This window comes from Poecile atricapillus, chromosome 1, assembly GCF_030490865.1.
Source record: "Poecile atricapillus isolate bPoeAtr1 chromosome 1, bPoeAtr1.hap1, whole genome shotgun sequence".
Classification (NCBI taxonomy): Eukaryota; Metazoa; Chordata; class Aves; order Passeriformes; family Paridae; genus Poecile; species Poecile atricapillus.
The window spans coordinates 31,525,169-31,540,070 of NC_081249.1; the positions used below are offsets into that span (position 1 = coordinate 31,525,169).

General features: G+C 36.7%; 1 protein-coding gene across 1 annotated transcript in view; it reads right to left on the reverse strand.

Annotated features, from left to right (window-relative positions):
* Nucleotides 1-14,902, reverse strand: part of TMEM131 (transmembrane protein 131) — a 91,237-nt gene that overhangs the window by 54,752 nt on the left and 21,583 nt on the right. Inside the window, exons 3-4 of the mRNA XM_058833183.1 lie at nucleotides 8,010-8,050; nucleotides 1,443-1,511 (exon numbers count right to left, since the gene is read on the reverse strand). Coding sequence (XP_058689166.1) covers nucleotides 1,443-1,511; nucleotides 8,010-8,050 — 110 coding nt within the window. The remainder of the gene's footprint in view (nucleotides 1-1,442; nucleotides 1,512-8,009; nucleotides 8,051-14,902) is intronic.

Here is a 14,902-nt window from a genome sequence, read left to right on the forward strand (position 1 = left end):
GAGATACAGTAGAGTAGAGCTTACCACTAGATATTTTGCTGTTCAGTTTAGAAATTCAATATCCTCTGACCTAGGACCTACCAGTAACCTGACATTAGGAAGAAAAACCACAAAATCACACAACTTGGAGGAAAAAGAGGGGGCAGAGTGACTTACTCTGTCTTTAATCAGAAGTAAAACAATAATACATAATAATAGAATAAAGCAAAGTCTAACAATTTCGTTAGACCGAGTACAAATAAGTTTGGTAAAATAAGGCATTTTTGCATAGCTTTGTTATTTAGTGACATTTTCATTGTTTATTTTTTGTATAGAGGTGATTTCTGGAAAGCTACTCGGTGCAAACAACCCACAGTTACAGCTTCTCTTCTTTCAGAAAGATGCAAGTATACACCATGTCAATACACAGGAGCTTCCTTCCACAACTTTGTAGTCACCACACTGCATAACAGTCTTCCCAAAAGAAAAAGCTACTATATTTTTGTTAATAATCTGTGGCTTATCTGTAAATGAAAAAGCCTCTCATCCAGCAGCAGTACTGGCTGAGGATGGGGGAAGAAATGCTGTGCTAAGGCACACCTGGGCTGATTTCATTCTTCCAGGTTGAACTGGTAACAAAATGTTTGAAAAGCCTTCAGTGCAGTTTACATTGGTCTAAGTATGAATCATGCACAGAGGCTCCATGAAACTTATTCCAGAACCACTTTCGACTGTTGGGAAAAAGAGGGATTGCAGCTACCTATATACAGTATAGTTCATGATAAGACAAGGTAAGACTATAGTAGTTCTCAGAGGAGCTAACAGATACATTAATGATATGCTTAATTTCCTTCCTTCCCCCTTTTGTTTAATGGAAACAGCAACCAGTTGCAAGGTAGAGAACATGGAGCTAATTTCTTGGAGGCTATTTGTTCTCCTTGAGGCTGTATTTTCACACTCAACATTACTGTTCTAATAATTGCAGATTCATGGTCAGTTTTTTGCCACCAAAACAATAGTAAAACTGATATGCTGGGGTACATGCTCCCTGACACAGATTATAGTCAAGCAGAAGGGGAATTTCACCTCAGAACATTACGTTCTAGACTTAAAACCACGCACTCCGCAGAGCAGCTGTACAAGTACCTAAAAAGTACAAGTACCTACATCATCAAAACCACAGCAGCTGCCAGGTCACTACATGATGCTTAAGACAGAGTATAGCAGCCCTCTGCAGGTCAATTACACTTACAATCTATTAATGCAATCTGTGTATACAACCTCCTCTATCAGCTTTAAATGCTTCTCCTATTCATTTTCTGAGTTTTTGTTTGTTGTTTGGTTTTTACAGTGGATGGGGGTTTTTTTTTTGTTGTTTTGTCTGGTTTGCTTTGGGGATTTTTTGTTTGGTTGGTTTTTTGTTCTGTTTTAATTTGCATAACTAAGCAGATCAAAAGACTTACTGTTCATGGAAATCCAGCATTGGTGGCTCAAACCGGAGAGGTCGGCAATTTCCCCGATACAGGGATACACTGCAAGAAAAATTAAAATGCTGTAAAAGATAGTACTAAATGACATTTTTGCTCCCTACCCATCTCAAATAGCCCTTTCTTAGCAAAACGTTAACACTAATAAAGCAACTAATTAAAAAGCATAAACAAACAAAACAAACTTGTCCAGTCAGAATACCATAATTTTACAACATGATTATGTGCTGTCTCCAAGAAAGATTATGCAAGACCACATATCTTGAAAATGGACATAATTGAAGTGTGAACCTCTCCTTTATATAATGATGGCTGAGTGAAACAACACACTAAATAGATTTACATCATCTCTTACAGCAATGTCCAAGCATTGCTATGAAAGATGTTTTGGATGTTGTTCAATGTGTAACAGTAATTTACATGCACATCCTGAATTTCTCCAGCTACTTCTGTACTAGTACATAAACAATCTTGGATCATTTGAAGGTACTGAAGCCATATGTGAGAAAACACCCAGTATTGTTCAAAACTTGCAATATCCAGAAGACAATCACTCTGCTCTGGAAACATCCCTCAGCTTTGCCTTCTCTCCCCAGAAACTCTTTAGGAGAAGTCTGGTAGATGAAGACCAAAAAGTAGGACTCCAACAATCCAGCAGTGAAGTCAATGAAGTACCTGGAAGCATTCTCTACTACTGCCTATCTTATCAGTACAGTTATATAGAGCACAATAGTTAACCCACAAAAATTATAAGTAAAAAATACAAAGCAGTTTAATTGATGGAAACATTTTTTATTATTCAGAATGATGTGAATGTGACCACAGATTAGCATTTTTGTAACTGTAACACTTTAATTGAGCTGAGTAAAAATCCTATTCATACAAAAATCAAAACAGCAAGACAACGCAAAAAAAAAAAAATCAGTGGGGAAGACTAAAGAATAGAAGAAGATTGATGGGGAAGACTAAGGAATAGAAGATCAATGGCTCCTGAATGGCAAGACCAACAGCTGCTTTTTTTTTTTCCTTCAAATGTGTTTTTTTCTGATATTAAACCAACATTATTGTTTTAGATCCTTGTTTTCTGACTTTGTGTCTATCCTAGATGTCCAGACAGAGCTGCAGCCACTTGTCCTGAGTAAGGAAAGCTACTCCATAAACACAGGTTTTCCCAGAACTATACAGTTCTGCCTCAACAAGGAGGGGCAGCCAGGAAGCGGGACATGCACATGTGGCTTTCCTTATGAAAGCTGAGGCCTTGAGCAAAGATCAATCCAATTCCATCCGGTACAATTCCAGGAAAACTAATTATTGATCAAATTCAGATGTCTTTCCATACTCCAGAACCACTTCAACAAGGAAGCTATTTACAGGAGTAAGAGTTTAAGAATAGGCTAGGAAATCTTAACAATATCCTTTAATCAAAATCGAATCAAAAGCTTTTTAAATAATATTACAATGTCTCAATGACTCACTCTAAAACTCTGTGACTGAATCTTCACACTTCAAGTACAATACACAGCACGGTAATCAATTTCCAGCACTCTATGTCTGGATGTCAAAGCATCTTCAATGCTACAGAGCCTAGTCACTAAAAATAGCTTTGTCCACATAAAAGTAATAAAACACTATCAGGACAGGAGTGTGCTTACTACATCCAGTCAGCCTTAGTATTCAATATGTGTGTGTGTACAAATGTCTTGTGTGTGCAGATCACAGTACAATAGCAGTGAAAATACAAGATGACGCCAATAGGAAAAATTGTATTCAGATCTAAAAAAAAAAAAAAATAAAATCTTGCTACTATTAAGTGCAGCTGTGACACATTACAGTTGTCAAATAAGAGAGTGCTTGGGTACACCTTCTCAGGCTAAAGTCAAACCTGAAATTGTAGAACAAATGCTCAACAAATTCGAGCTTACAGAGACATTGGACCTAGGAGAATACAACTGAAAACTATATAAGCAGTTAGGTTTTAAAAGGATAAATCAAGTGACTCGTATATCTTACAGAGTTTAATTTTAAAAACCATTTAGAGTGCATTTCAAAATGAAAAAGGTCAAAAAGCTCCTGTACCCCCATTGTCAAGGTAACACTAAACAGAAACCACTCATCTTAAAGTGATCTTAAAAAGAACTCTGTCAGTTTCTTCCAAAATTAAAACTTTGGACAGCTAGCACCTCTTTTGTATTGGTAATTATTGGTAAAATGACACAGTAATTCCTTTTATGGAAAAATATGAAAACTATTTACAATATTTACAAAAATGATAATTAATATCTTTATTTCAAATGCATTCAAAACACTGTCAAGAGTAATTTGGCCTAACTTGAACAATCATGACATACTCAATTCTCCACGTATGTGTAAAGGTTAGGCAACATTTTCTTAGGCCACAGAACTATATTATCCTGGAAAGCCAGTTGGACAACACAGACTTTTAAAATTTGTTACATTTGGTTAAAGCTTGGTAAAGGCAACATCATAATGAATGCAAACTATTATAATAAAAGTAATGACTGTAATAAGATTCAACCAGGAGCAAGCAATATTAGGATTCACAAACTATGCCTACTGAAGAACCCAACATGAGTCAACTTGCAGCAGACTAGAAAATGATGATACTGTCTGCTCCATTGGGCACTTGGCTCACCAAAGGCTAGATACACCCATGGGTAGGGCAACTTTACAGCATAATGACATGAAGTTAATTACTATCATATGCATGCAGAAATATGGCTGCCGGTCTTATATCACAATTTAAACATTTCTCCTTCCCTTCCCCTCCAAGTTTTCTAACTTTTCAAGACAAGAAGAACAGCATGAAAAAAAGAAAAGATGCATCTGGAAGAGAGGACTGTTGATATCTGCCAACAAGCAGAGCAAGAACTGGCCAGGAGACATCTGAACCCATAATTGAAATGTTCTCAATGTCTTTTTCTTTCTGCAAGAATTTTGATTTAAAAAATTATACTTGAGAGTGAGATACACATAGTCCCCAGCAGGATCATTATCCTTCCTGTTCCATCCATGCTGGATCTGAGTGGGCATTTACCTCCACTACTAACTAAGATACTGATGCTACCCAGATGCAATTCACTGAAGTGCAACTTCATGTCTCAATGATGTTTGTCACAGATGCTGTCATAAACATGGTCAAAATAGCAATGCCTGCAAACACTGTAGCTGATATAGGTGCCCATCTGTGCCAAACAACAATATTCTTCTGTCTTAAGGACATTCTTCAGCACTTCCATAATGCTTTGCTGTTTATCAGAGTACTAGGCGCTCAATTTTAGATAATCAATGCATATCTTTGCATTTGGAGATGAAGAAATGGCTTGTCACATACAGTATTTAAAGATTTCTGCAAAGTTGGGCAGCAACTGTGTCTCTGTATCCTCACTTTACCTTTCTAGCTGTTCTGGGATTTCTGTAGGAGTTATGTGCTCTGTGGAATCTTATCTATAAGATCTTTAATTGCTACTGTAGAAAATTCAAATCTAACCATACCCCACATATATTTTTTCCCACATTACTTCAACAGTTGTTTAAAGGGTTTTTCTTTCCTCTCTTGTGCCACAAATTGTAAAGAAAAAAAGACAGTAGAATTAAGCTGTGAACAGCTTAATTCTCATGATTTTATTTAGCAACAAGAACTCTCAGAAAGCTGCTACTTTTTTTCCATTACCACAAAATCAAATAAAAGCATATCTAAAAATAACTATGTGAACCTTTAAAATGACAAATTGACAAATACTTTCCAGTTGGTACTTTTTGTGCCAGAATCCTCGAAAGAGCCACTGCATACTTTTTGAACTAAAAAGTAAGTAACCTGAGTGCATCCACAACTTATTAATATTTAAAAATGAGGCTGAGCTGCATATATCAGAAAACATTTTCTTTAATTTTTAAAACTAGAGGGGTTTTTTTTAGAAATACGGGTATTAATCACAGGTTCAGTGAGAAGGTGAACTCCCCCAAAACAACTGACCGCTTCAGTATCTGACAGAAGCTACTGATAAAAATGCAGATGAATAAAAAGACTAGCAACAACTTTTTTTCATAAACTACCCAGAGAGTAGCTACCTCAGATATATCAATATTAACCTTGTATCAGGAAAACACACTCATTCCAGACAAAGTTCAAAGCTAACAATTCCCAAGGGGGAGTGTCTGGGGAAAGAACAGGGAGAAGCTTGAATAGATGCACTGTAACCTGACCATGGGCATGAACAAAACAAATGAAATTGCTAGTGCATTTCCCTCCTTCCAATTAGTCCTAAAAAGTAGATCAAAGTACCGAATAAACTGTTTAAATAGGGAAAAAATATTGGAAAGCTATACCAAGATGAAGAAGTAATCTCTAATAGGGACAAGGAAAGAAAAATCATCTAGAGAAGTATTGTTTTTAGCAATGCCATTGAAAAAAATCACCTAGAAAAAGACTTAAAGGAAAGATTCATGCAAAGTCAATAACAGCAGTGAGAGAGAAAAATAGAAAGCAAATTTGGTATTTACCATGTAACATGCTATCAGAGAGCTTGTGATGTAGATTTTCATCACATTGTGACTGAACTTCAAATAAACCAGCACTCTTAAGTGAACAGACTATTTGTTTTCAGATTTCTAAATCAATGTTTTAACAGAACACACTCTAGAACACTGAAGTTTCCCATGCAATACAAGCTTCCAAGCAATCTTCTTAGGTGAGAAATTAAAAAAGTCCTGTAAGAAATCTAGTTCATAGCTTTAATCTCAAGAACCACCAAATTCAGTTGTTTTCTGGGAAACAATATTGCATCTAATCTGTGGATGTCAATATTTTCTTTCTGCCATTGAGATTAAGCAAGATACTATGCCATTTAAAGAATCTCCATAAAGTCTGGCTGTATCCAAGACACAGAAATACACTAATCATTGTTATCTTTTGTTCAGCTGTCATTGCTGTAAATTCATGTTCTCATACTTGTAATCTGACTAACATACTGCAACATATAACTACAGCTTTTTGTATTCCTGTCCACAGCTGGAGATTCCATACGTTTTTCAAAACTTGCAAAAAGAAGGACCTTAAGCCCACAATTAAGCAACTATGCACACAGTAAAATAGGAACTCATCTGAAATGGAAAATTCTTTTACTAGATTTCCTGAAAAGGAACAGAAAACAGGTCAGTGATAAAATGTAACTGTATTTACTGAAAATGCTCTATGACAGTTTGCTGAATGCTACTGTAAAAGAAACAAGTTTCATTATTACTGTTCAATGCACTCATTAAATAAACAAGAATATCTGATGATTCTTCAGAGAAAAATTAGGGACCAGGGAAAAAAAGAGGTCATTGGTTTTCCTTTTCAGATATTATACATGGCAAACTCTTCAGTAACAGATTATGTCTTCAAGACAGAAGAGGATAAGACAGGGTCATGGGTTGTCTAGTCTGGAGAAAAGGAGGCTCAGAGGTGACCTCACCGCTCTCTACAACCACCTGAAAGCCATGCAGCCATGTAGGGGTCAGACTCCTCCCAGGCAACCAGCAACAGAACAGGAGGAAATGGCCTCAAGCTGTGCCTGGGGAGATTCAGGCTGGATATTTGCAAAAAAATCATCATGTGGTTAAGTACTAGAACAGCCTCCCTAAAGAAGAGGTGACATCATCATAACAAAATGAGATGTACAACTCTGTGATATGGCTTAGTGGGCATGGTGGCACATGGCTGAAGGCAGGATTTGGTGATCTTGGAGGTCTTCTCCAACCTTAATGATTCTGTGGTAGGACAAAGGAACATGGGGAAGAATCTATCGAAGAAACCATCAAGTTTTTCTTCAAAGAGTAGATCAAGAGCTTTTGAAGCAGGCAAACCTTCTCCTCAATAAAAGAAATGACAGAAAAATGATTTTAAAAAAATCTACAAGCGAAGTCTTAGTTTCATTACACAGAATTACTCTGTGGTACACATTACAAAGTGAATTAAACAATTAGTTTTTCGTTCCACATGTGAAGTTTCTTCCTCATGAAGCGCCACAAATATGATCAGAAGGACAAACCATCTCTCCTGCAAAAACAGGCTGGGAGAATTGGGGCTGCTCAGCCTGAAGAAAAGGCTCTGAGGTGACCTTAGAGCACCTTCCAGTACCCAAAATGGGCTACAAGAGAGGTGGACAGACTTTTGACAAGGTCACTTAGTGCTAAGACAAGGAAGAAAGGGCTTTAAACTGAAAGAGAGAAGGTTTAGATGAGATATTAGGAAGGAATTCTTTACTGATAAGGTAGTGAGGGACAGGAACCAAGCCTATGGCTGAGGGATGGAAATAGCTTATCTTCAAGGTCCCTTCCAATCCAAATCATTCAATGATTGAGCTGTTCAATGTTGAAAACTATCTCACATTTTACTTTCATTTCTTCTGTATGAGAAAAATAATTTTAAAAATCCCATGGTTTGTATCTGATCTTTTTTACACTAAACCTTTATTATTCCTATGAAAAGTATCACAAATCTTATGATTGAAATCTGCATTAAGCTTTTAGAAAGATTCTTACCTTTTCTGTTGATATGAACTGAGGCCTAAAGTTGTCTCAGTCTGTAAAAGAAAATAAAAATTAAATTTAAGAGACCAACAGCATTATACACCAGCGAGGAAAAAATCCCAACCTAACAACATGGCAACTGCAACAAGTTAACAATTCAGAGCTTGAAAGAAAAAAGGAGAAGTTCTAAACTGAAGCAGAAAATGTAAATTGGCTTTTTCCAATTACAGAAATTAACTTTGGCCTTGAACAAGAACTGTGGTTGTAATGTCCACAAACTACAGAACAAGCAGCAACTTAACAACCTAAAAACTGAAACAAAGAAAAGGTCCAGGAAATTACAACACAGTATGGAGCAAAAGAAAAACCTAGCATAGATAGATATGAGAAACAAACTACAAAGAAAAGCATATAAACCAAGAAACAGTCCACCAATTATCTCATTGATGTAATTTAATGCCTAGAAAACAAAGAAGGCTATAATCTCCATTTGACTAGGAAACATCATCTCCTCCTCTGCTAATGATCTTCTAGCCTCTATTATTCATACCCTTCCTTCCACTCTGCTGGACATTTCAGTTAATTACCTGAAAACAAGGAGGTTAGGTGTCTAGGGATTTCCAATTGTTTACTCTTGCCTAAGAAATACCAACTGGTTTAGAAGCCTGCATATGCAGTGTCCTTCTGATACAGCTAATGTTAAAACATACCAGACTTGGAAAACTTCTGTCTTCCCACAGGACTTGGGGATCAAACTAAGGATTTTAGTCATCCTCTTAAAGACATTTCATGGCCAAGCTAATACTTATCTCCTGAGAGTGGGAAGAAAGCTAACAGGTCTGACAAAGTCTATAGTACACCTTGACCAGTTCACCTCTAGTACAAGGATGTCACTTGTTTGCAAGGGGAATGCAAACTTGTATCTCATTTCAGAAGTAAAATTCAAGTCCCTTTTGCTGGACCCTTCACTGATTTCTATTTCAGCTAAAAATTACACTTTCTTTCTTGTTTTGCTTTTTCTAAGCTAAAATAATTTTTTAAAATAGTTTCTTAAAAATTATCTTTACTTAAAATATAGATTCTTTTATTACTGGAATTTTGATTTTGCTATTTGGAGACACTTTTTAGAAATTTTATAATTACTCCTATTAAATAACTGAGTCTACAAACATTAATGCTTGATTGATGTCAAGGATTAATTCTGGACTGTACATCTAAACAGTGTTTCAGATTTAAAATAAAGTTATTTGGCTTAGTCACCCACCAATTTACATCAAACTAAAGTAAGCTGGAAGTGTACTACATCGTAAAACAAAGCTAATCTGTTTGTAACTTGAGGATTTGTTTGCAGTTTTGAAGTCAGATGATGGAGCTAACAGGTTGAGATCCTACGACAGCAACTAAAACAGCCATTTACCAGCACTGTCCCATCCTTGACAACTAGCTCTGGCTCTAACCAGACAGCACATTCTATTAAGTTTTAAATAATTTTATACAGAAAGCTGTTACATGTACTCTTAAGCATCATAATTGGCTGTCAATATCACTAGTATCAGACTCATTCTAAAATCCCACCCAGGCCAACTTTTAGACAGAGGGCAGTGGAAATCAAATTTAACTCCCAAAAAAAGCAGAAACAAATGGAAATATACATAATTGACAAAAGTGCAGCTACTACATTGCCACAGCTGTAGTTAATTGTTGCGAGTTGAATTGTCTGACTACACATGCAAGGTTTTTCCCTATGTTCTGAAATTACTGATTTGCTAAGAAAATATTAAGTCAAATATTTGTAGATCAGGTTTAAAATCATAAATCACTCTGCTAAGACTTTGGAGTCTTTAGACTCTAAAGAGACCAGCAGATTCTGTATTTCTAGTTAGTAGAAATAGTTAGTTGTATTTCTGAGATATATTTAAGAGCAAAAATCCATCAAAGATTCACACTTACAAGGAAAAGCCTGGTTTTTGCTTTCAGACGTCCATTAAACACAAGTAGTATTATAAATTCCTTTTAATTACACTTTCTGTTTTTTGAGCAGGAGCTGTTTGCTTTTTGCTTTGTTTTTGTGGGTATTTTGTTGTATGGATTTTACTGGGGTTTTTTGGTTTGTGTTTTGGATCAGGGTCAATCAAGAGCAAAGAAACAACATACCAACTTCTGCAATTATAGCATCATGGAACTAAACCAAAAATAAATCTCATGTGGCAGTTTCTATAATTACCACTCATTTTTATTACATGTCAATCTTTCAAGTTATGCAGTAAACAAAAACATACAACTGTGTTCAGTTACAAGTCCTAAATACTTTTTAAAATTTGATCTCCAGGTATAATTGTGGATCTATTGTACTGCAGTCTGGCCTGCTACTTTTCCTGTGTGACTACACAAAGCTTCCAGGAACTACACCCATGTACCTGATCAATCCACTGCTGGTTTATCAGGTAAAGAGAAATAAAATTACACTCTTTAAAAAATATAGCTTTGTCTTTTCTTCCATAAAGAATACATTGTAAAAGAGCAGAATTAGCAACATGCGATTTATACGGAACATTTATTAAATCTTATCTGTGTTGAAGAAGCATTACAAATAACAAAATACTGTTATGTACCGATCAGGAAGTATGATGCATGTGCACACTATTAATATTTCAAGATACATAATGAGATAAGTTACAGGAAAAAACCCCTTCAGTTGGATTAATTTCCCAATCCAAATCCCTAACAACAAAACCTAAGGTCAGCACAAAAGAAATAGTAGAAATACACAACTGAGTGAGGAAAAAAAAAAAACAAGATAGGGAAAAATCACCCCTTTTTACCAGTACTGGGCATTTATGACCCTTCTGCCCAAAAGGCTGTGTTTAAACCTTGAAGAAAGATGATTCTTTTATAATTTATATTTTTTTAATTTAAAGACAGTATATAACATTTAGGCTATTGCTCCTAACAGTATCATGCCTTAATTTAATCTCTTATATAACCCTAGAAGGATTAAACTATAAACCAAGAGGATTTCAGTATAAAGATCTTGAGAAAACTTGCACACAGTGAGCTAGAATATTTGAAGGCAGTCAGCCAACACCACAGTTTCAAGACATAAGAATAGTTTTTCTCCACAGGCTTATATTCTCAAGACAGATTTCACAGAGAATCTGTACCTCAAAGTACACTTTAAAGAATCAGTATAATTGTGGAAGACACCAGACAATCTTGCATACACAGAGAATCAAAATTTATACCTTACAGCCTGAAGGTTGTCTCTAAAGAAATACCCAGGTTGTTTACTTTCAACCAGAATACGAAAACAAAAAATCCCACCAAACAAACAATCACAACCACTAAGTTAATTTTAATGTCTCATCAACTTGTTATAATAGCTATTCTTCACTTCTTGGTGAGAGTTCATATTACCTAGCACTACATTCAGTCATCTAAACATAGACATCTGCTGCCACTTGAGATAAATGTCCTAGGGCAGCCTGCCTGGTCTCAGACTGACACTCAGAACAGTTTCTCCTACACCCTGTGCCATATCTACCAGATCCACGTAGAAGCCCAGGACATCTCAAATAGCACTGGTTACCTATGTTTAAGCAGCTAAACTAGAAGCTCAGAAGTCTTCAACATGGACAGTTGGGGCAATGCAAGGAGGCAGACCCTCTTAATCAAGACCTGGGGTTTCCAACACCAAATATATTTCTTTAATGTTAACAAAATTCTCAACAACTGAAGTTTTCTATATTCCTACACAAGAGAGTATCCACACCAATTTAAAAGACTGTTGCAGTCTGAAAGACTCAGAACATTTTACATCTTGCTATTTCATAGTAAGGCTGGTTCCTTCTTGTAGAAGAGGTACCTGCTGCTTGCAACTAAATGTTGAGAGCTACAAAATCAAAACAAAAATGGCAGCTGAAGTCTTCATTATTGCACTCATGAGCTCTATGCTAATAACTAGCATAATTAAAATAAATGTAATTAACGAGGAATACCTTGCTTAAGGTAATAAAAAATGAATGCTGTAACCTGAAAGGTAGCTGAAAGTGGACTGAAGTCATTCTTGCCCTCGTCTTTCATGAGCCAAACTCACATAAGGAAACAAAAACATCATCAGTTGACTGTAGCTGATGCAACATGTGCTATTTGCACTGGCTTTGCAACAGTCACTCCTGGGCACCAATTACTTTTAATCTAAAGCCTGGGGATGGCAATTCTTCCCGTACAAGGAGTAGAACTTCAGCTGCTCACAAGCAATGGCAATGAACTCAGATGGGTCTTACTCCTTTGTAAAATCACACACATGGGAAAGAAAGCTCCAGGGGCCATCAAGTCAGCTGTTGCTCAATGGAGATCTCATTAGTGCAGGTTGCTCACAGCTTTGGGCTATCATGTTTTGGGTATCTCAAAAGATAGAAATTCTACAACTTCTTTTAATAACCTGGTCCAGTGTTTGAACATCCTCAAGTTTAAAAGTTTTTTTTTTTCTTTCATGGGTTTGGGAATCTGTGTCCGAAGCATCTCATCCTTCCACTGTACACAAAAGTCTGGTTGTTGTTAATTCCACACTGCCCACAGCAATCACTTTTCCTCTTGGTCTTTTCCCTTAGTAGTTGAAAAAAACACATCCTAACATGAGAAGTGTTCCAGCCCCTGATCATCCTGTATTACTCTGCTGAGCCTACTCCAGTATGTCAGTGTCCTCCTCACACTGGGTAGTCCAGACTGGACACAACGTTCAGCTGCAGCCCCACAGGTGGGGGGAAAAAAGCCACACTTTTTATCTTCTGGGTCCACATTTGTTCACAATTCTGTAGGCTGGCAATTGTCTTTTCTACAACAGCACATGGACAACTTATGTTCACTACTTATGTTCAACTCCTCCTGTCTTTTCTGCAGTGCTGCTGTCATGGCCCAGCCTATCCTGTAGCACAGGTTTGTTCCTCTCAGATGCAAGCCTTGCATTTGTCTGAGCTGAAAGTCACGAGATTCCTGTTAGCCTGCTGAAAGCCCTCTCAATAGCAGCCTTGCCTTCCAGTGTAACAGCTACTTTTGCCAATTTGGTATCATCTCCAAACTCACTGAGAGTACTCTCCATACTACCAAGCAGGCTGCTAAAGACACCATTAAGCAATGCTGTCCTCAGTTCCAGGCTCTACCACAGGTAACCAACTGCCAGCTGAACTCTGTCCTGCAGAATAAACCCACCAAGGTCAATGGTCCACCCACTTTAGTACCAGCCTGTACTCTAGCACTTTGGCTAGAAAGATATCAATAGAGATCATATCAAATCCCTTTAAAAAGGCAATATACAAGATAAAAATTTGAGTAAATTAAAAAACACACTAAGACTTTACTCCCCGAAAACTCTATTGTTGATACACCGGAACTGAATGTTTGCTACTCCTGTTAACAGAATTCCTTGCTGTGCCACTGAGAATGAAGTATAGATCATGCAGAAAATACTAAACTTCCACCAGTAAGAGATCAACACAGCTGAGTCCCACAAAGGTAATTTGGTTCCATGTCTTCTGTGTTACAAAGCCACTGCACATCATACTAAGGTCCTGTCTCTCTGTCATACAGGAACATTGTAACTCTCACTACCAGTCTTTGTAACAAGCAGTTTACAGCAGCTTATGAACAAAGACAGCAAATATGTACGAAGCATATATAAGCACAGAGGTTTTCTTTTCCCTCCCCGTTTCAGCTATTCTGCAAACCAGTAATTATCAGTAAAATATTTTCAAGAAGTTTGGCTGCAAAAATGGTTTGATATACTTATGATTATTGCAGCAGATTCATGCTAAGATAATTTGACTGAAAAGTCTTACCTTTTCCTTTTTAATTTTAGCAATACACTACTTTAAAAATGCTACTGCATAAGCAGAAGTACTTTCCAAACAGTCTGAATTAAAAAAATATAAATCAATCACTCTAGAAAATAGTAATCCCAACTGCACTGTGCAGAAGAATATTAGATACCCAAGGCAAAAGCTCAAACAACAAACAGAAGGACCTGGGACACAGTTCTTTATTAGCTAAGAAAAAAGAGAAAAAAAAAAAATTTTGCTCTGAAAAATTAACTTTACTTCGCCATTCATTTTTCAAAGTAAAGTCCTCAAAAAGTGAGCCAGTATGTTGGCTTAACATGAAAGGACAAATTATTAAAAGTAACAGTTGTAGTTTATTTCAGCCCTCCTAATAGTCGCAGATGACATCACTGTCAGAGACATGAAGCATCTGTCAGGTCTGGACAAGGATTCAAATAATCAGGACACATGTAGGAGATGGCCTGACACTGACATAGCAAAGTTCAGCTGAAGAAGAGCTTAAATGTAAAACTGGGAAGGGAATAACTGATAGCAAACTAAAGAAAACAATGTGCCTGGAAAGCACAGTGAAATACAAACTATATTAGCAAACAAAATGCTCTCAAAAACATACAACTCATTTTGGCATTACTAAAACAAGTGTTACCAGACAGGGAAGGAACTACTACTCTGTCCTCTCTCTGAGCACAATGTCTCAAATAAATGCTACACTTTAAGTAGTGACAAATAAAAATCCAGTAAATTTAAAGAGTGTTGTAAAAAACTTGCATGAAGAAGTTGAAGGTAGATTTTAGCAAAAAATTATCATGATCAAGAGGCAAAACAACCTAAGAAAAAAACCCAAGTACAGGTACCTTTGAGAAAAAAGCAGCAGCAAAACCAGCTTAGGCATGAAACTTACATACTTCTTTAGAAGTTTTAAGAACAGAAGATTCAGCTGCCAGGCACAGCCCACCTACACACACCACCACCTGAAAAATGTATACATAATCTCCCAAGGTCCATTGTAACCAACCAAGTCTATGACTCTGAAGTGCCCAACAACGATTCAGACATCTGCAAACCACCTGC